The sequence below is a fragment of the Pollicipes pollicipes genome, unplaced genomic scaffold (assembly GCF_011947565.3).
Source record: "Pollicipes pollicipes isolate AB1234 unplaced genomic scaffold, Ppol_2.1 Scaffold_3087;HRSCAF=3621_pilon_pilon_pilon, whole genome shotgun sequence".
NCBI lineage: Eukaryota > Metazoa > Arthropoda > Thecostraca > Pollicipedomorpha > Pollicipedidae > Pollicipes > Pollicipes pollicipes.
The window spans coordinates 27,529,504-27,551,401 of NW_023596225.1; the positions used below are offsets into that span (position 1 = coordinate 27,529,504).

Here is a 21,898-nt window from a genome sequence, read left to right on the forward strand (position 1 = left end):
AAAGCTAGGCTAAAAGGTGGCTGAATGTCACCTGCAGACAGACGTGGAGGAGGCTAATGTCTACTGCCATGGCGTGGCAGAGGCTCAGAAAAGAAAACAGGAGTCAGACTGTGAGACTCAGCCTAAATTACCATCAGGAAATTTGTAACCAGTTTCGAATCGCTGTACTTCCACGAAGCTATGGGCTGCGACGGTTGTGTATGTATGCGTGCGTACATGGCGTGCACATGTGAAGCATGTACGGTCGGCCCACTACGATAGATCCGTCTTGGTCCGAAGACCACGAACAGCTCATTTTGTGCTAGAATTTACCCTGCGTTGGGTTATTTCGAAGGTGGATAAGAGCACGGACGATGCCCCATGTTTTCAGCGCGCCTTGACGTCGCCAATAGGTGGCGCTCAGGTTTGGCGCGGGATTTAATCGCCCCGCTGGCTGCCGACCAGCGCGTTCACCCCGTGGCTAAACAACGAGCGGCGCGCCGGTACACACCGCGCCGCTAATAACCACCGGCGGCCCTCCGGCACCGGAGAAGAGCCGCTACCGTGACGACCTTGACCCGTGCTGTGTCTCGTTTCCAGCCCGAAGAACGCGCTGGTGGTGCGGACGCAGCTGTCGGTACGCTGCCACGCCATCATAGGTGAGCACGAGAGCGGCGCCACCCGCGCCGGCCGTCGGACGTCGACCTCGACGATCCGTGACGGTGCCGATGACCCGGGGTCGCCGGTGATGCGCCGGGGTGGTAGGAGGTGACGGTACGGACCCGCAGTCCCGGTAGTCCCGAACGGCGTCTGCGTGAAATCTCGCCGCCTCGGGCGATGCGCTGGTGGTGAGGCGTTGTCGCTGCTGCTGCTGGCTGAACCACGCCATCAATGATTTGGTCGCAGGAGGGGCGGGTGGTAAGGGCGTAAGATTATGGGTGTACGTAATGCGTGGTGTCCAGTTACGTTGGTGGAAAGCACTTGGGCTTCTTTGGTTTGGCAGAGGGAAGATGGTTTGACGGACCTAGCCGAGAGAGTGCGGAGTGAGCGAGTAAGTGAGAGTGAGCAAAACGGTGCGGAGTAAGCAAGTGAGTGAGAGCGAGCGTGCCTGACTCCGGAGAAGTTGACTCGACTTCCTTAGACTTTTGAAAGGAAGTTCTGACCAAGCCTTTTGCATGAATGTGCTCGGGATTCGGGTCCAGGTGGGGGGGGGGGGGGGGGGACAGCTCAGCGTTGGCCTCGCCGGAAGCCACACAGCAGCCGCAGGGAGCGCTATGCCGTCCACAGAGGGCCTGCGGCGGACCGCGGTCTGAGGGGAGTCGACCCCAGCGCAGCGCTGCTGCAGGCGCTGGTGTGGTGCTGCGGACGTCGTGACCACTGTGCATACCATTGTGTTTCCCGGCTTTGTGGCTTTGCTCCCCGAGCGAGGGAAAGCCCGATGTGCCAATCGTACGATGTCTCGTACCCGTGGGTGGAGAATGCGGCGTGGCTGGTGTGACCGCGGCCGCACAGGCCTGCATGGTGTATGGCTGGATTTTGACATGCTGTGTTGCAAAGATGTCGTTTCTTCAGCTTTCCAACCCTAGCTCTCCTCGACGTTCTGTCCGTATCTCAATGTTCACAGTCAAGGCGCGTGTTCCACTGGCGATTTAGATGCGTCTGTGAAGAGCATTAGCTACAAAGTTTTTTTGGCTGACTGTGGCGATAACCTGCATTCCGGCTGCATTCGACAGCGGATCTAAATCCGGCCGCTGGAATACTTTCTTTCTTTTCCATGCTTCACACCCGACTTTAATCTCATAGGGTTCGTTCCACCTGGCATTTCCGACGCCGCACGGACATGAGACAGCCTATCGCCCGTCCCTACCGCAGAACGACCGGGCAGCCATTGGTGACAATGCGCTCACGCCGGCGCCGCCGTGAGCCCATCTCCTGGCAGACTCCCACCGGCTGCTGCTGCAGGCCCACCGGAATCTCATTAAGCGCGTGCGGCGCCGTTTTTTGCGTGGGTTGGCGCGGCCGACCCGGGTTTCGGGCTCAAAACCACGGCGGACGGATGTGCGCCAAGGTTGTGGCGGCGGCGCGCCGCGAGCCGTTGCCGCCGTCGGGAGCCGCTACCGCTGGGGCGCCAGGCGTTTGTTTTCACGATGAATGCGCGCGGCCGAGCGGCCCGGGCGCCGCTGCCAAGACGACCGCGCACAGCGTCCGGCCCCGGCCCCCGCCCCCGCCCCCGCCGGCGCACGGGCTCACAGGAGCCTCAGCCGGCGGCACGTCAGGCATGACCGGTTTGCTCGCCACCAGGGCGCGCTGGCGTTCCAAGCACCAAGCAAATGGGAGTGGTGTCCAAACGACCGTCTGCCGCCGTAGATTGGGGTTCTTATATAGAAGGATGGTATTCACAATGTTGTGTCGCTGGGACTCGATCAAGAAGTCTAAGCATGAATATTATGGGCGAATCGATGAGGAAGTTGCGAAAGGTATGAAATGTTTTGTATTTCTAATTCCAGATTATGTCCTTCGACTCATGACATTTTGCTCTCGATTCCAGAAAAGCTACTGAATTCGCAAGAACGAGACCTGAGAAGAGCCCTCTTCTCACTCAAGCAAATATTTCAGGTACGAGTAATGTTGGCACACAACCCATTGCTGTTTAGTGTGCTGTTTATGTGGGATAACTGGTTTGAATGATAAGCCCATAGCGAGGCGGAGAAATATGATGTCAAAAGTGTCACATATCACAGCATATTTATTTTGATACAGACCATTAATGTTGGGCGAATGGACCGTTGCTAAGGTGCATTTCTATTTTTTGTGACCCGATCATATTTTCTCTACCTGGTGGGTTCGTCGCTGTGCAAGTGTTTGTTTCTTATTCACGTTGATTTCAAGCCTTATTTTTTAAGTTATTCAAGTAGGCCATGTGAGCGGAGAGCGTGTTTCCGCAGTTAACCGGCGCGCCGTGAGGTTGTCATCATGCGCCCAACGGGCGGGACTGGTGCCGGGGGCCAGGTCATTCGTCGGTCCAACAGCTCAGCGGGGCTGCTAGGCTGAGGGCGTGGAGGTGCTTCGTTGATGACCCTCTTCGGGAGTTGAAGGAACTCGTTGGACAGGATTTGGATTGTTCGATCTTGCCAACGTTGACTCGATCCGAGATGAAAACTCCTGCAAGACACAATTTTTTAAAAACGTAAGAGGAAGATAATGACAGCCGTTCTTATTGTCCCTGTAATGAAACTGCATTTCTGTTTGCGGTCTTGCATCGAAAGAAAGCGACCGAGCGCCGTTCCGCATCGATTTGCTACCTCCGCCACACATAGCAATGCTTTCGGTACTATGTAGAGCTACTTAGTTGTTATTCAGAGCCTACCGCAAACCATTTTTCTACTCGAACAATTATTATTCGATTTGACCAAGCATTTCACCCATTAGGTGGTTATTATTCTCCAGCGTGCAGATCGCTGAGCGTCACGATGATGGTGTCGGAGCACAGACAGCCGATGCTGCACCACACGGCAATGGTGCCGGAACACAAACAGTCGACACCCGTGCTGCACTACACGGCGATGATGCCGGAGCACAGACAGCCAGTACCCGTGACGCGCTACACGGCGATGGTGCCGGAGCACTGCTGCACTACACAGACACTTCCGCCTTCCCTGTTCCAGGACGACAAGGATCTCGTGCACGAGTTTGTCAACAACGACGGTCTGGCGTGTCTCATCAAAGTGGGGCTGGAGGCGGACCAGAAGTACCAGAACTACATCCTGCGAGGTGGGCCGCTGACCGGTGACTGGCGGGCGGGGCGCTGGCGTTGTTTTGGTCTCGCACTACGGGACGTGTCCCTCGCTGAGTGCCTCCATCTGTTGCCGGCAGGGGCTCGGTCTCGATGCATTTGTCCACCGTTGTTGTATGTGGGGGCAGCGATAAGGTATGAGAAGGAGAAGGCACGCTACGTTGATCTTGTTTTATTGCTGCCGGAGAGGAATAGGTCAAATATTTTCTCAACGCGTCGCCAGCGACGAGCAAAATGATGTTCCCCTTTTCTCCGACCTCACTGTCCCCCAGCCGGCAGCGCCACGTCAGAGATCTCGCCCGTTCTCTGAGCTCGCTGTGCCCATGTCGTCAGCTCTGGGCCAGGTGATGCTGTACGTGGACGGCATGACGGGCGTGATGGAGCACGGCGAGACGGTGCAGTGGCTGTACAGCCTGCTGGACTCGCAGTACCGGCTGGTGGTCAAGACGGCACTTAAGCTGCTGCTCGTCTTCGTGGAGTACACGGAACCGAACGGACTCCTGCTGGTCCGTGCCATCAACGCCGTCGACACAGAAAGAGGTGAGAGCCAGGGAGAGAGGGTGAGCTGACAGACAAAGGCCCGGCACGGCCCATGTTCCCTCTGGGGCGCGGTGCCTCGGCCAAACCCGACCTTTCCTGATATATCTGTCTGATCTGAACCGATCTGACCTGATCTTACTTGACCTGACCTGATCTGAATTTATATATCTGACCTGGAGTGACCTGAACTGACCTGACTTACCGTCATGAGCAGGTCGGACGCCCTGGTAAGGTCGGGTGTTCGTGCTGCGATGGCTGCCCGGCCCAGCGTGACCAGACCACCCGTGATCCATCTGACGAGACGTGACCTGACCTGCTCTCAGGTCGGACGCCCTGGCACGGCCTGATGTCCCTGCTGCGCGGCGGCGATTCGGCCGACTCGGAGCTGCTCGTGTTCGCCGCCACGCTCATCAACAAGGCGCTGAACGCCGTTGACGACCAGTCGACCTACTACGACCAGACGGACCGGCTGGAGCAGCTCGGCATGGAGGCCATCACCAACAGGTGAGTACCGACGGTCGCCCGGCCAGTGGCGGGTGGGAGCGAGACGGGCGAGGCGAGGGGAACAGGGCCATTGGTGGGTGGGAGCGAGACGGGCGAGGCGAGGGGAGCAGGGCCAGCGGTGGGCGGGAGCGAGACGGTTGAGACGAGGCCGGAACAGGGCAGTAGTGGGCGGGAGCGAGACGGGTGAGGCGAGAGAAACAGGGCCAATGATGGGCGGGAGCGAGACGGGTGAGGCGAGGGGAACAGGCCCAGTGGTGGGCCGAGCGCAGAGGGGGCAGGATGACAACGACTCCGTTGTACAACTGAGGGCTTATAGTGCAGTAACTTTCAAAAATCACAGTCCGTTATGTGGTTATTTGGCTAGTGGTACGAATGAGAACTCGATGTGGCGCCATTTCAAACATACTCCTGTTTTTGATGCAAGTTTTATGAGACATTTTTCCTTAGATGGTGCCTCACCGTCCTACAAAAGCATGCACAGTTCCTTATGCACGCATATGAAGGTCGGACCGTAATTAAGTATGACTGCACGCACATTGTTCTCGCACTGTGTGAAGAACCAATGTGAAATATTTTCTGCGAATTTCGCTAGTGCGAGTAGCAGTACAGCACCAGCTAACCATATATCATGTCGCGAGAATGACTGTTATAGGCCATGTCTACATTCAGAACTCGCCGCATCACACCCGCAATGGCCCATGGCCGAGATTGAATAACGTCTGCCCTCTTCGTGCTGCACAGCCGCTTTGGGATGTCCAGTGCCCAATGGGCTCTATGAAGTTGATGACCGTCGGTTAACCTCCACTCCGTTTGACGCCTCTTAACTCCAATTCGTCTGGTGATAGCAGGGTCACTCCGTCATTGACTGAACTCAGCGTCGTTTGAAGCGATGATGTTCCGAAATCCGCTCAATCTGGCAACTGTGTAATGGAGGCTTCATCGGCCAGTGCCACCCGTCAGCTCTGATGAGCGACACTGGCCGATGTAGCTGTGTCACCCGTCAGCTCCGACGAGTGGCACTGGCCGATGACGTGCGTCACCCATTACGTGTGACGACTGGCACCGGCCGATGAGTTGTGCCACTCGTCAGTTCTGACGAATGGCACTGGCCGATGACGCGCGTCGCCCGTTATGTGTGACGCCTGGCACCGGCCGATGAGTTGTGCCACCCGTCAGCTCTGACGAGTGACACTGGCCAATGACGTGCGTCACTCGTCAGCCTGTGCGACTCGTCAGCCGATGCGACTCGTCAGCCATCCTTTAGCTGGCGTTGTCCGGTCGCCGTGGTTTCCTCCAGCCCGTGCGACTCGTCAACCTGTCACTGGCTGACCAGTGCCTCGTCACCCAGTGCCACGGACCCGTCAGTATCGACCGCCAGCCGGTGCTGACGAGGTGCGTCCAGCCGATGATCCATCGGCAGGCTCTGGCGCGACTTCCCGGCCGGCCGTGTGTTTTGATCGGTCCCGGGCCGCCGGCCGACACAACAGCCGCCGGACGCCTTTGTTCGCGGCGTCGGCCATTGACGACCTGCAGCGCGCCGAATACGCCGCACGCACCGCGCCGGCCATTGTCGACGCGACATTTCAATCGGCGTCGGCGCAGCGGCGCGTTCAGCAGGGCGGCACGCCCGGGGTACGCCCCCCCCCCCCAACCCCACCCCACCGGCGCAGGCTAGCGCGTGACGCGATCGGGAAGGTCTGACTTGGGCAACCCCGGTGGACCATTCTCGTCCGATTCCGGCGGTCGCCGTCGGCCGATTCCAGCGGCCGTCAACGTCGCCGGCGCAGTGCGGCCGCGGGTTCGCGATTCCAGTGTCGCTCCTCGCGCCGCCTGTGGGCCATTCATGGGCGCGATTGGGAGCGGCGATTCGCCGGCCGGAGCGCGGCGGTGGTGGGCGCGCGTCGTGTCTGTCGCGTCGGCGGGCGGGAAGGGCGCGTGTCGGGGAGCTGCGCCGGGAGCTGAGCTGGGCGCGGGACGGGGAGCTGTGTCGGGAGCTGAGCTGAGCTGAGCTGAGCTGACCTGAGCTGATCTGAGCTGAGCCGAGCCAAGCCGAGCAGAGCGTGGGCGGAGACACCGGTATCGGTATGGCGCACGTCTCCACCGTCCAGCTGTTCATATCGCGCAAGTAAGACTGCTGAGGCTGCTGCTGCTGCCGCCCGTGCTCCTCCACAGCTCGTCCACTTTTGCGTGCGCCGCGGTGCACTGCGGTGGAAACTGGAGCTTGCAATTTCTGCTCGTTGGATAAATATCAGCCCGTAGTGCGAGTTGTGTGGTATATTTGCGTCATCACTGAGAAGCAGTGCGTCCTTGCGGGGAAGTGATGCGCCATCTAACAAAACTCCGAAACATTGCATGTGCAGACCTGACAAGCTAGCTTAAGTATCACCGTTAAAAAGCAAGAGAGCTGTCATCCAAATGGGACAAGGCCTTTGCACAGTGGGCGTGCTTGTCTAAGGTCCGGCATTGAGATCTTTAAAAACCTAACGGCTTATGTAAATATATCATTGTTCGTGGAGGGACTCCTATAAGTCATTCTGTTCCAGGTCCATTCCTATCATAGACAAGGGTGCTGTACGTCGTTCAAAATAAAAAGTGCATGCTCCACCGCACGAAGGAGTCATTTTTGTGCAATTTTTGGAATGAGAGTTGATTCTGTGGCAGGTTCAAATGAGGCTGCAATGTAGGGTGACAACATCCGAAAACATTTAACAAGCTGCTTCTGCTTGGCTAGGCATGGACATGATGCAATATGCACTGGAGAGTCAGCGCTCAGTACTGGTCTGACACGTTACCCAGAGACGCGTACACGCTAGTACACGCTAGTACGCTGCTACGCCCACATGTGTTGCTCATGTGCAGAGGTGCAGCCAGAAATTTTCTTAAGGGAGAGGGACAGAAAACGGAGCTCATTTCAAACGCACCGCGCTGATATTGTGTTTACCCTGTCAGGAGCCACCGATAGAAAAATGAAAAGAGTGCGGTTTCGAGGCCCCCTTAGGCTGCGCCTGAACCGTTTTCGTTCACACATGGCGGTTGATAAAAGACCGTGAATGAAAAACAAGTTTTTCCTGTTTGTAAAATGTTTTCTGATGTACAGTACAAGAGCTATCAGCCGGGTGGCGTGTGGTGAGACGATACGGCGTGGGGCTACAATGCCGGCACCGCTCGATACCTCTGTAGTTTGCGAGTTACGAGTGCCATTGCCACTGCTTTGAATCACCTACTTATCGACGCGCCGGCTGAAAGTCCGTCACCTTCCCATTTGTGACCCCAGGTCGGTCACCATGTGGGCGTCAGTGCAAACTTAACAGTGGTCAATATTGTGCTCGAGACCATTCCGGTCTCAATGCTGACCTTCATCCCCTCCCGCCCTCCACCCCCATGTGCCGCTAACGACCGCTGCCGCTCCTGCAGCGCGCCGTGTCTGCGTGATGTATTTTCCATTCCACGTTGCATTGACTCACGTTGCAGAACTCGTACTACGTCTCTTTCCTCGCAAAAACAACGGACTGGTTCAATAAGGCCGTGTCAGCCGTGGGTGGGAGGGGGGGGGGGGGGGGGGGCACCCCGCGCCGGCCGGGTGTCTGAGGTGTTTGGCTGTGCGGCAGGTACCTGGCGAGGGCTGACACTGAGCCAGAGCTGGCCCAGCAGCTGCAGATCTACGAGGCCGTGCTCAAACGGGAGGACGGCGAGTCGGACGGCTCCAGCATACCCGCGGACGCTAGTATGAGGTGAGTACGGACCAGCATACCTGCGGGCGCTAGCATGAGGTGAGGACGGCGTGGATACTAGTATGAGGAGAGGACGGTCCAGCATACCTGCGGACACTAGAATGAGGTGAGGACGGCTCCAGCATACCTGCGGACGCTAGTTTGAGGTGAGGACGGCCCCAGCAAATCCGCGGACACTGGTATGAGGCGAGGACGATCTAGCATACCCGCGGACACTGGTATCAGGTGAGGACGGCTCCAGCGTACCTGCAGACACTAGTTTGAGGTGAAGACGGCTCCAGCACGCCAGCAGATGGTGACGTCGTGTGAGGGGAGGCGTGATGTGCGGAACCTGATGAGACTTCGAACACCACTATGTCACTGCGCGTGGCCCTGATGCACGCCAAATCTCCCGCCATTTCGCTGGTCGGGATGTATCGCCCGGGACACGTTCCTCCGCTGCTGAACGAGCTGGGCTTGCTCATACATAACCGTGTCCTGAGTCATCTGCTCCTGCGTGCTCCCACGTACAGCGGGTCGGCGCGACAACATTGTCACGGCTGCGTGGCCTTTTCAAGAGCGCCACGCTGCGCTACCGCGGCGCCGCCGCCTTGATCTCGCTGACCACAATCCACAGCTGGCGTCTCTCCATGAACCCTCACTGATATGCATGGCCGTGACTTTCCCGGCCCCAGGTGGGAGCTTGTGACCCTCCTGACTTCGTGCAACTATTGATTACGCCGGCTGGGGCCGTCGGCTTCGCCGCAATATTGACTGACGAATCGTGCCGGGAGTAAGTCATGCCTGGTCTAACCGATTACATTTCTCCCGTCAAAATAATGACCTGACCGGTCATCAATTACCTCAATTACGTACGGTGTTTTAAGGCACTGCAGTGCACCTCACGGCACGTGGATACATCTCAGCCGTGTCTGGCCCAGCTTAAGCTTGGCCCAAATCTAATCATGCCTGGCCCAACCTGAGCTTGGCCCAGATCTAGCCATGCCTGGCCCAGCTTAATTAAATCCCGAGTGAGTTCGAGCGCGAATCATTGTCTTTTGCTCTGAAGCTGTGAAGAAGCCTGTGATATCACAATGTCCTATGGGGCATAACACAGAACAAGAACTGTATCAGGCGCGCATTGCCAACAACCTCAGAGGAGGGCGTTGCAGAACAATCGCCATCATGCCGCTTGGACCACCAAGGGATATACCTTCATGTTAGTGTGAACCATACAGCATTGCTACACGATTACGAGCGTGTGAAGTCGCAATGACATTATGCAACAGAAACCTGCAATAATCACACAAAGCTGTGTTGATACCCTACTTATCTGGCACTACCGACACAGTTGTAATATTACAACTAATGTAATGTTACAATTGCGTTCTTGCATACCTCGTTCTCGCATTGAGCTCATCTACCTAGTTCACACCGCTGGTCTACCTCATAAATTCGCGTTACCTGAAAACACATAAGATGAGCCACATCAGCATGTCTGACGACAGAAACAATGCAGAGACGATTATCACAACTCTGTGCGCGGGATACCATGACAAAACACCCTCCGATGCAGCGTCAGAGATGGGTGACACAACGTCACGTCAACGTCATGTCAACGTCAACGTCAGATTCCCAGACGTCAAAATCGGGACGGAGCTCTCACTCCAGTGGTGGAATGCACCCCACGCACACTTCCGGGAAGGTGTCCCTCGCAGGTGATGCGCGGCCAGCGCGGGGTCAGCCCACATTGACGTCCTCGCCCGCACGCACAGCGCTGTCCTCACAGGCAAGCGGCTTCCCATCGCTGCGTCTCGGCGGCCCTACCGAATCACAAGGACGGCATCGGTTCGTCGCATCCGCGCACCAAGACCGGCCGTCCGGTCGTCAGGCAGGCCCGCAGGCGCTCAGCAGGGCCGCAGCCGTGCGGGGGGGGGGGGGGGGGCGGGCGGGGTCGGCCAGTGCGAGACCCTCACCCGTGCCCGTTCTGCGCAGCGGGAGATCCCGGCTTATCTTCCCTCTGCGCAGGGTGAGGCCCTCATCCATGTTCGGTGTGTGTGTGCCGCTGGCCGCTGCCCGCACCTGACCCTTTTCTGTCCGCGGTTGTGTCTGTACCCATCTGGCTGAGTACTTCGCGTGACCCTGACCCGCTTGACCGGTGCGCGTATGGCGCAGGACGCTGCCCCGCAGCCGCAGATCGCCGCCGGCCGAGTCCGACGAGCGGAGGCGCTCGATGCGCTTCTCCACGCGCCGGACCTCGCCCGACTCGCCCAGCTCGCCGGAGGAGCACGAGCCCTCGTTCAGCTTCTACCGGCCGGTGGGCGAGAGCTGGTCCGTCAGCGAACGGAGGAGGGTCTTCAGCCGCAACGCGCCGGCCGCCGGCGTCGAGATCAACGGCCTTACCGGATCTCAGCAGGACCCGGTCAACTGTGAGTCCGGGGGCGCGGGCCTGGTGACGCAGACAGCGTGCTCTTGCGGCAGGTATCCGTGCCCAAGCCATGTCCCATCGGGCTCAGCTGCGAAAATGCATGTGCGGGGATGTGAAGGGGTTATGGTAGCTTATTTTGACCCCCTCAAATGGATTGATGGAAGTGGGATCGATGTCACTTTTCTGTCATGCTGCCACGTTGGTATCGGTAATGCTCTATCTATGCTTCTGTAAAAACCATTTGATGAAATGTGAGTTGGGAGATCTCATAGCAGAATCAGAAAAGAATAAGATAAAATGTGTCAGAGTATGATCTCCCAGGTCACAACAGCGACAAATTTGAGGCCCAAGGCTTTTTTGCCTCTATGATTCGATTGCTCTTCAGTTTAACATCCATTTGGAGACAACTTCCGGTTAGCGTAGTTTCCCGCCACAAAAGTGTTCGCACCGGCAAATGGCGCTTCCTTTGAATTCGCTTTCAGCACGCTGGCATTACCCAGCTCCTACTTGATTTGTGTGATGGGAGTTTCGTGCGGGCCTCAAAAGAGCGAAGAGCTCTTTTTGCGGACGTCAGAGGAGCTCACTGGAGCATTCCGTTGACGTCAGCTTTCTTGTTGACTGCCATCGTTGCATAAAAACCTGGCCTAGTTCACTTTGTGTGCGGCCAAACTGTGAAATGCAGAGATCATGCTGAAGCCATTTATAGTCATCTATGAGCTGCGGGTTTATAATCTCTCGGCCACCGCCCGCTCACACCGAGCAGGGTCGAGGATGGGGACAACGCGACATTGTGCCGCAGCCCGGTTAGCTGGGTGGCGACGTCCAGGTTTATTTTCTGTTGCGACGTATCCTCTCAGCAGAGGGCGGTTGCGTGGCGCCGCAGGGGCCGGCTGCGTGTCACGCCGGACAGCGCTGGCGCTGTGCGTGCGCCAGCGGCGGGGGCGGGGCTGTTGACTGAGCTCAGCGCTCGTCACAGCGCAGCAGGCTCGGCGCTCGTCACATAGCAGCAGGCTCGGTGCTCGTCACAGAGCAGCAGGCTCGGCATGGCTGCCACACGGCGCCGCCACTGCTCGGCGGGTGGCGCCCAGAGGCTCTCAACCTCTGGGAAACCCGGAGCTCGCTCCTCCTCTTCTTTGTCGAAAGCGTCTTTGCTGTCCATGCGACGCTATTCACATTTAGGATTGGCAGTGGAATAGAAAGCAAAATTAACGATAGATATATGTCGCACTTGGTTCTTTAGTGGTATCAAGCTCGATGAAGCCCAAAGAACAAAAACAGTCCTGCGTGCAAAAATGAAAAAGTTCCTTCATGCACCCGATTAAATACCTTCAATTAAGTCAATGCTGCTCATACATACCAAACGAATAGTCACAATTTTGATTCCGTGCTATGAGCATGAGGCTTTTTCTATTCTACTGACTTTTTCCATGCTCCGAAACGCGTTTCATACCGTATCATTTACCATTTGTATTGAAATGGCAGCGCACGTGACACGTTTATGTGAGTCTGCATGATTTGCTTATTTTTGGAGCTTTAAGTGTCGTCGGCTGACGGGTAATGTACAGATGAGTGGCCGGGTGTGACCTGTCTGGAATCAGACAGCTTGCCTTTCCAAACTTGAAAAGTTTTCTGGGCAGAACAGCTATGCCGCGAACTGTAAGAATACGTCAAAACTAAGTTTGTGTACAAATAACGTGAAAGATTTGAGGTATGTTTATGACCCACGTACGATTGAGAGTACATAACAATTGCTTGTCTCATGGCTGGGGCACTCGGCGGCTGTCAAACCCAGGTGTTTTCGTTTGCGCATCGGCTGGGTCTTACAAGGGTGGACGGCACGCAGCAGCCCGTCCGAAGACTACTAGCTGGTTTTACGATCAGCCAGCTCGTTTAACACATTCTTTGTAACTATTCAGCTCTCAGCAGCATCCTCAGTTTGTTTTTCTTGCCAGAGATATTGACCATGAGCTGACCAGATCGACAGCCGTGAAGTCGGTTCGATCAGCTTAAAGGTCGCATACGCCAGGACATGATGTAGGTCATCACGGCTTTATAGTAGCTGATGTGGGTTTTAGATATAAAGTATGCGTCGCTCCGGACTTCCTCAGCAGCCTACATCAGCGCTAACAGCTCAGGCAAAACTACTCGAAAGCAAAGTACATAGCTCAATAGCCCTTTCAAGGATCGCTCGGCAACCTGGCGATGACCACTTCCGGCGCGCGTCTCGCTCGAAGCCTGGCGTTCGTCTTGGGATTCTCGATGGTCGATCTGTGATAGGAAAATGTGTGGCTCCAACCCCAGTGCTCCATCCCAGAACTTGGACAGTTGGCCTTTGAATCCTGTGACCCCCACTGGCGTCGCGCCGGTGCTCATCCTTGTCCCCATCCCACCCTTTTCCAGCGTACCTCCGCCCTCCAGAAGCCCCAGCCTGTGCCCTGGTGGCGACGCTCGCCAGCCGCCCGCCTCCTCCCACGTGCCGGCGTCTCTGTGGCCAGTCTCGGAGATGGGCGTGACGCCCGGACTGCGGCGGCGCCGGGAACGTCAGGAGCGGCAGCGCAGCTTCATCCGCGAGCAGGAGGAGCGCGGCTCGAGCTCGCCGGAGAAGGAGGAGGCCCGGCGCACCGACCAGCAAAACTGGAAGAACACCCAGATGAGCCGGCTGGAGGTGCCCGGCTCGGCGCCGCTCTCGCGGGAGTCCAGCTCGCACGGCATACAGGTGAGGGTGACGATGTGATAGGGCGAGGGGATGGGATGACGTTGATGACATGGCCAGGTAGCTGTGACTCGGCACTCACACGATACAAGGGAGAGGTGTAGAAGTGTGCTAGTGTAGAAGGACTGTAGAAGAAGTGTAGAAGGGTGCTTATGGGATGCAGGCAGTGGTGGCACAATCAGGGCACACCGGACTGACCGCAGTTCGCACGAGAATCACGTTCTGGTCAGCTCATTGTAACCTAGGAAATATAAAGAGTTTGTATAGGGTCTTACTCCGACAAGGATTTCCAATGTCTTTAACAGCTGACACTTGCATTGAAGCATGCATCGGCTCCTGCCAGTTGCACTGCCGCCTAACATGGCATCTGCCGGTGCAGCCGGAGCTGGCGCCGGGCCCGCTGCTGCGCTCTGAGTCGGGCGTCCTGAAGAAGCCCTGGGTGCTGGGCATGATGTACCAGAAGGCGGCGGAGGAGGCGACACCGGAGCCGGAGCCGGTGGCGGAGGACGGGCCGGCCGAGCAGCGGCGGGCCGACCTGGATCTTGACCTGAAGCCGGACAGCGTGCGTGACCTACGCCAGAAGCTGCTGAGCCAGCCGAGTCCGCTCTCGCCGGCCGATGAGCAGAGGCCCGGTCGCATCGGTGACTCCAGCGGCATCATCTCCAAGGCCAAGGAGGAGCTGTCACGCTCCAAGAGCAAGCACGACCTCAAGAGTCCGGAGGCGGTGCGGCAGGTGCAGGAGGCGCCCAAGAAGTCGGAGAACGACCTGCACTGGGAGCAGCTGATCCGCAGCCTCGAGCGGCCGCTGGTACTCGCCGACCTCGACTTCTCCGACCTGAACGAGCGCGACGACGCCGACCTGCCGGTGCTTGTCGCTGTCGATGAACGGCGGTCCGCCACCGCCGCCTGGCGTGCCGCCGCCGCCGCCGCAACTTCCGGGGATGCCACCACCGCCGCCGCCGCCGCGGCTGCCCGGCATGCCGCCTCCGCCGCCGCCGCCGGGGCCCATCTCCCGGCTGACGGCGAGCACCACCGAGGCGTGCAGCCAGTCGTCCTTCTACCGCAACAGGACCAACGGCCACAGCTCCGCCCGGCCAGCCAAGACCAAGAAGACGGTCAAGCTGTTCTGGAGGGAGGTGAGCACATTCTAGGTCTCTTGAAACTTGGTGGGTGTGTCGTGGACATCCTGGCAATCGAGTGCCACTTGTCCACCATGGTCGTCGAGCGCTCTTTGTTACATGACACATTTTATCACAATGGACCTTTTTTATAGACTCACATCCGTCCTAATTTTAAGCGTTACTTCAACCTTCGAGACCTAAATGACACTGTAATCATGTGCCTCAATTTTCTAACCTTTACATCTACGGTCCTGCACTGTCTAGGTGCGCGACGACTTCGTGCCGGCGAACCAGACCACCATCTGGGACGAGATTCCGCAGGTGGCCGTCGACACCCAGCAGCTGGAGCACCTGTTCGAGTCGCGTGCCAAGGACCTGGTGGTGAAGGTGCGCGCCGGTGCGGCGCGGCGAGCGGCGCGCGGCGCGCGGCGCCGGCCGAGACCGGGCCACGCCTAACCCGGGCCGCCGCAACGCGGGTAGAGTGCCGGCGCCGCCTAGGGCGCACTAATGGTGGAGCGGGCACCGGCGCACTTCGTGGGACGGCGCAATGCTTCGGGCTTAGATTTGAGTAGCGATCCGTCGGTAACGCGGACTTAACCCGGGTGAGCGGAGCGGCTTCTCATGAATGCATCGCAACGCGGCCATCTGTGGGGTAACTCGCGATGGGACATGCCCGGAGTCGGAGTCGGAGGCCTGGGACTGCGCTGACTCGCCGGCCGCCTGGGCTGCAGATGACAGCTCTGTAGGGACTCTAACGCTGGCCTGGCGGCTGTGGGCGCCCGCAGGTGGTAGTTGACCGTGACTAGCTGGTCGCCAGTGTCCTCGCAGTTTGTCACTAGTTACCGGCGCGCCTCGTCTATGCCTTGTTGGTCCCGTGAATGCCGTACTAATGCTTCTTTTTCCCTCATCTCTCTCTGTCTGTCGTCCACCTCCGTTCCGGCTTCTCAGGAGGTAAGACCTGTCGAACGTTGCCTGCCATACTGTGTCTCTCTGATCTTTGTGTGTGCGCATTTACTCGTGACTGATATGTGCTAGGTACTCCGTGAGGATCAGCGGGTTTTTACTGAATACTTCACTACGCGGCACTGTACGCGGGGTGCTGAAATATACAGTCAGCCCCTGTTATCTTTAGACGGTGTTTGATTAAGCCGTGTTACTGCATCAGGGCCTCGAACTCCTTTGATGCGTTTTCCAACTCTTCTCGTTGAGTTTCCGTTTATTTGGTATTTGTCTGTGATCCTGCTGTGTTGAAAGTGATCAGCATTGTCTGATGCAGCCTTTGCGTCATGTGATATATTTTGGTTTATATAATGTCCAATTTTCACAAACAACTCCATCTAAAGACACTGGTGAAAAATATTCCATTCGTTAAATCTTCACAGGCATATTTTATATTTTGTTTTCGCCATCGCACGGGGTCCGTGACATGTTAATGATTGATGCACGTGATAGGTAAATAGCTAGCATTGCCGATATATATATATATATATATATATATATATATATATATAAAAATGCCCATACGTGTGCGCACATGTGCGCTTCCTACCCCGATACATTTTGTCGTCCCTTTGCCGACAAGCGCCCATGTGTTTGAATGTCGTTCACTAACTGTGTACGGTCGGCCTCGGATGGACTGCCGTGAAAGGCACCAACACAAGGGCTTGCCGGCCGCTGTTCTGTGTATGACTAGGACTGACTGCGCTGACATATGTATTGTATTGCCAGTCGCAAGTAGTTCGTTCGGGTTTGCTTGACAACATGCTCTCATCGGCAGTTAGTTTAATTCACTTCTGCTGTCTCGCCGCCCGCTGAGTCCTCTGTGGCATAGTTTGCATATCTCAGAAACCAAATCGACCTGATGTGTACTAAGCTGTGAACCATTTTCACACCAAGCACTGTGAGCCTGACAAGGGGCTACATTTGCCACATTGTCCCATCAACAAACCGCTGATAGCATAGTGCAGCTAAGTGTACGTTGGCCGCGTTAACAGAAGCAGCAGGAGACCGAAGGGCACCAAGGAGATCGTAGTGCTGGACCACAAGCGGTCCAACGCCATCAACATCTGCATGACCAAGCTGCCGCCGCCGCGGACCATCAAAACTGCCATCCTGAAGATGGACGCTACCATCATCAACAAGGAGGGCATCGAGGCAAGGAGCCGAGTCAGCGGCCTGAATAATTTCCGAGATCCAATCTGCCAGTGTCTTTTAGCACATGGAATATGTTCGCTGCCGTGCGCGAAAATGGGAGTATGGAGGACGCGGTGGTCTGTAAACGACTACTCACTGGATAAACGTATTCTTGAACAGTAGCCGGATTTGGCGGGTTCGCAGATATCGGTGGACTTGGTAGCATCCATTGGACAATTTAAGTGAGAGATCATTTCTTGCTCAATCTATCGCCGCAAAAAGTCTGCAAAGATGAGTCTCTCCCGTCCGCAGACGGTGTTGACTGCTTGCCTCATGGAAGCCGCAGCGCTAATGCTGCCCGCAAAGTTTTCTCACTCCGACCCTCTGCATAGTCTGCTAACGGCGCTGCCGTCTGCAGAAGCTGCTGTCGCTGCTGCCGTCTGACGAAGAGGTGAGCCGCATCAGCGAAGCCCAGGTGTCCAACCCGGAGCTACCGCTGGGCTCGGCAGAGAACTTCCTGCTCACTCTCGGCTCCATCTCGGAGATCGCCGCCCGCCTCAAGCTGTGGGTGTTCAAGCTCGACTACGACAACATGGAAAAGGTTGGTGGTTGTGGTTGTATGGGTCGGTGGAATGGGAGGGTGTGGGTCGTTGAGGTGGGAGCGTGCGGGTCGGTGGGATGGGAGAGTGTGGATCGGTGGGATGGGAGAGTGTGGATCAGTGGGATGGGAGAGCATAGATCGGTGGGATGGGAGGGTGTGGATCGTCGGGATGGGACAGTGTACGTCGGTGGAATTGTAGGATGTTGGTCGCTGGCTGATGCATGGTCCAGTGGGTATGGAACTACATCGTGCGCTTGTGTATAGCCTGGTGGTGTCGGATAACAACACGGAGTGGTGTGTATTCAGACGTTTTTGGATGATGTGTGCGTGCGTGTTTTAGCGAGATGCAAGTAGCAACGTTTGTGCCTGAAGCCGAGGTTCAAAGCCGACCGCTAGATGGCAGTCGGCTCACCAGTCCCTTCCCCGTGTTGCGGCCCGTTTCTCGCTGCATTCTTATCGAGCCTGTTATATAAGCAGGCTTTCGGACTAACAAAATCTGGACTTCATCAAACTGCGCGGCATGCTAATTAGATAACTCTGAGGTCATAGGCACGGGCACGGGGATCGAGTTTTTATGAGAAGTCCGTCAACTCTTTAGCGTAGTTAGTCCTGCTTGTCTACCGAGTCACCATTCCATGACATGCTGATGACATAAAGCAAGCGTGGTGTAAACAAGAGGTAGGGAAGATAAACACGAATCTTTGTCGATGGACTGACTAGAGTTGGGTCAGAAATCCTGATCGATGCTGACGCCGGGTTGACCAGCGCGTCCTGAAACGAAGACGCTCAAAAATAGCGTGCGCAGATTGTAAAAATATGAGCTTAGAATGCATGCATCACAGACTCAAAACGCACACTTTATTGAATTGATCGGGAGTTGTCCAGCCCACAAAAAATATATGTTCAGCTCTGCCTTTGTCTGTAGACAGTGCTACCATGTCACCGTCTCGGAACAAGGTCCGCTTGAATGGAACAGCGTACGGGAAACTCACAGAAAGGCAGCTTAGGCTTGGAATAAACGCACAACCACAACCAGACTGATTACTTGGTCTGACCTGGTCGCCGTGTGATATCGATGCGTCGATTGTTACAAGCGAGGCCTCATGCTGAGCGAGCCTTAACGCCATCTAACCATCCACGTGGTGGTTTGCGTGCTCTGGTTCGGCAAGAAGCGATTTATCGGGCTAAAATCTTACAGTTATCAATCGAGTCATAGTACAACTTTCAGCAACAAGTGGGTTAATTCTGTTAAAGATCTGTCATGACACTTTCCAACCCCTTTAATGCAAGTTGTGAAAATTGCGGGCGTATTTCTGGATTGTTGCAATATCAGTGCTATTTCACCCCCCCCCCCCCCCGATTCGATTGCAATGGGAAAAGTATGATTTTCAAATCGCAATGAAGCCCTGGGATTGCGCATCTAGAAAACTTGCCACCTTTCACAGACAGGTCGGAACACCAGGAGATCAATAACCTTTCTCTGTCCGGGCCTGAAGGGTCTCTCGTCCCAACTCGGGGTACACGCTGGCTGTCGCCGGAGCCCTCGGAGGGACAAGTCATACATCGGCCCAGTCCCTGCTGCAAGAGGCTGCTGACCAGAGCAGTTGACCGCGTATTAACGGAGGGACCCGCAGTAATGCCAAATCCCCAATCGGCACAGGGGTCCAGTAATTGTCACCGGTAGCCCAGTTCGGCTTATCGGGCTTCTGGCTGGAATGGGGGGGGGGGGGGGGGCATCATCAGCGCGATGAAAAAGCCTTGTCAGTGCTCAGACCAGCGCGAAAAGCGTCCAGACCAGCGCGAAAGGTTCTCTGACCCTCTTGGTCTCACGGCGGCAAGAAACCGACTGTTCGGTGGCCCTCATTGTCCCAGGTGGTCCGATCGGCACAAGAGGCCCTATGCTTGACATATTTGAGGGCCTTGTCCCGCGCATCGCTGTCCCTTCACCCACTTGTGACCAGCCTTATCAGCAGGAAACAGCCTACGCTGAACTAAAGTGGCTGCCCAACCTCAGTCTTGAAAGTTCATGTCGTACTCGGTGCTTCTGATGTTGAGAATGCGATGTGGCGGGGTTGGTATGGATATGCCATGTATGCCATAACATGGGGACGTGCCATAACATATACGCCATATGTTATGGAAATGGCTTAGTTGAAGCATTTCGCCTCTCAAATTTTCGCATGACGACTCCTTTGATAAACCGTATTTTGCAGACCATTTTCCCATCAGTATAATATATAATACCAGTGACGTTTTTGTCATTGATTCGTTTGTGGCAAACAAGTTCTTCATTTTTGTTAGCCGGTACACAGTTTTGTCGCGTATTAAAAAGTATTTGTAGTGTGTCACGTTGCCATACAACGACAGCTCGGCACAGTGACTCTGAAGAAGAGTTGTATTAATGCCGAATACAATATTCGGCATTCCATTGAGGTATCAATCCCTTCCACAGCGTTTCAATCCCTTATTCCCTATCACGCGACCGCCGCGGTTATTAATGCCGACCTGGCTAATCCTGCATTGCCAGCTAACACTCTTGCCGTCTTATTTTATTTGACCTGACCCCGCCAACGGCGTTGTGTAATGTGGTGCACGTCTCCGGACGCCGCTGACGTACGTCCCTTTGGTTTTCAGGAAGTAGCCGAAGCCGCTGATGGACTTGAAACAAGGCGTAGAGCTGCTGAGTAAGAACAAGACTTTCAAGTCCATCCTTGCCATACTAAAGGGCATTGGGAACTTCCTGAACGGCACAGAGGTAAGCTATGCCTTGTTGCTATCCGAGATGAAAAGCGCTGGCTGACAACAAACTCGGGAGAGGCGAGGTGCCCTCAGCGCTCTCATCACATTGATCGGGCTACGATCCAGCATAAAGAAGGCCGTCAGATCGACCGCGGGCACGGGCGCAGGTTGGGCAGGCACCGGGCCACGCCCCTTCAGGTCATGAAGAAGAAAGGGACGAGACCCCGAATGTCAGAAGGCATCCTGCGTTGCCAGGAGCCCTCTGACAATGCAATGCACCTGTGTCAGTCAGGGGCCCCAGAACCGAAGAAGAAGCTTTTCGTCTACCTTTCTGTGAGGGCCCCATAAGCCGAACTTGGGTGCTTGTGCCAGTTGTCGGGCCTATGTGCCGATAAGGGGTCCTTTGGTGTCAGTGAGGTCCACTTCATCGATCGGGGGCCACCTGCCTCTTTGTCATGGAATGTAACTGATGTGCATCGCATGTCTCTGATGTTTTTTGGATCGATTAGGGACCATAGCCTCCGCGTAGCCAGAATGGTAGCCGGCTAGCACCCCTGGGCCGAGACGGAAAGACCCTTCAGCCCCTCAACAGGAAACTTAGCGGGGTCACTCGTGTTCTACCACAGCCACGAAGCCTTCGTATTCGTAAGGGCTTTGGAAGGCGGGAGACATCACTGGTGTTCAATCCACGCCCCCCCCCCCCCCGCCGCCTCCCCTCAATGCATGCCCTCGTCGGCATGACCAGGTAAAAGACGACGAAAACTGGGCCCCCCTGGAATAAGGTGGGCCAAGTCCGCCCCTGAGAAGGCAGGGTAGGGATGGGTACTTCTCTTTCACTGGGAGCCCTTCATCAAGCCCTGCACCCAGTTCAGCAGGATTGATTGCGCTCCTGAAGCAATGAATGAGGTGCTGCGTACTGCAGAGGATTGCGGCGCGGAAGCAGGACAGCGTCCATCGCATGTGCGTGATTAATGAACGGTATGCCACGCACATGCGTTTGTCAATTGTGTTCAGTGTCGTGTGTAAGGCTTGGAAGCAGGGTCATCGGGATCATGTTGGCCACAATAATGATAACTGTGATCGTGTGATTGTGATAGTCATAATGACGTTGATCAGTATGATGATGATTACAATCATATCATTCGTTGGAATAGTATCGCATTACCATCGTAATTATCATTATCATCATTCGTATTATGAAAGACGGCAATAGCGACAAAGATGGCTCGTATGATTGTAACTTTAACTTCAAGACACTCAATACTGAAGGCTTCGATTGACCTCTGCCCGCTCTGTGCCGCATCCAGGCGAAGGGCTTCAACGTGGACTACCTAGCCAAGGTGCCAGAGGTGAAGGACACGGTGCACAAGCACTCCCTGCTGCACCATCTCTGTCACATGGTGATGGACAAGTACCCAGAATCGTCTGACCTTTACTCAGAGGTGAGCGGGTCACGGGCTGGAGAGGTACCCGCAGACGGAACCGTCATCATCACGCGCGTTGCAGCGCAACCAAAGTCACGTTGGCTGTGTTGCGCTGCAGGCAAAATGTTGAGTTTTCCGGGTGTCTGGGCATTAGTGTTTGGCTGTTTGCTGATTGCAGCGATCGGGACACATGCGCTTGAGAGGTAATTATCG

General features: G+C 55.9%; 1 protein-coding gene across 1 annotated transcript in view; it reads left to right on the plus strand.

The window, feature by feature from the left end:
• LOC119090345 (FH1/FH2 domain-containing protein 3-like) overlaps positions 1-21,898 on the plus strand; it is a 53,856-nt gene that overhangs the window by 24,528 nt on the left and 7,430 nt on the right. The window contains 16 exon segments of the mRNA XM_037213138.1: positions 580-638; positions 2,528-2,595; positions 3,645-3,750; positions 4,106-4,312; positions 4,636-4,816; positions 8,425-8,547; positions 10,702-10,955; positions 13,450-13,670; positions 14,047-14,534; positions 14,536-14,803; positions 15,053-15,177; positions 16,786-16,942; positions 17,340-17,529; positions 17,895-17,899; positions 20,170-20,277; positions 21,569-21,703. Coding sequence (XP_037069033.1) covers positions 580-638; positions 2,528-2,595; positions 3,645-3,750; positions 4,106-4,312; positions 4,636-4,816; positions 8,425-8,547; positions 10,702-10,955; positions 13,450-13,670; positions 14,047-14,534; positions 14,536-14,803; positions 15,053-15,177; positions 16,786-16,942; positions 17,340-17,529; positions 17,895-17,899; positions 20,170-20,277; positions 21,569-21,703 — 2,695 coding nt within the window.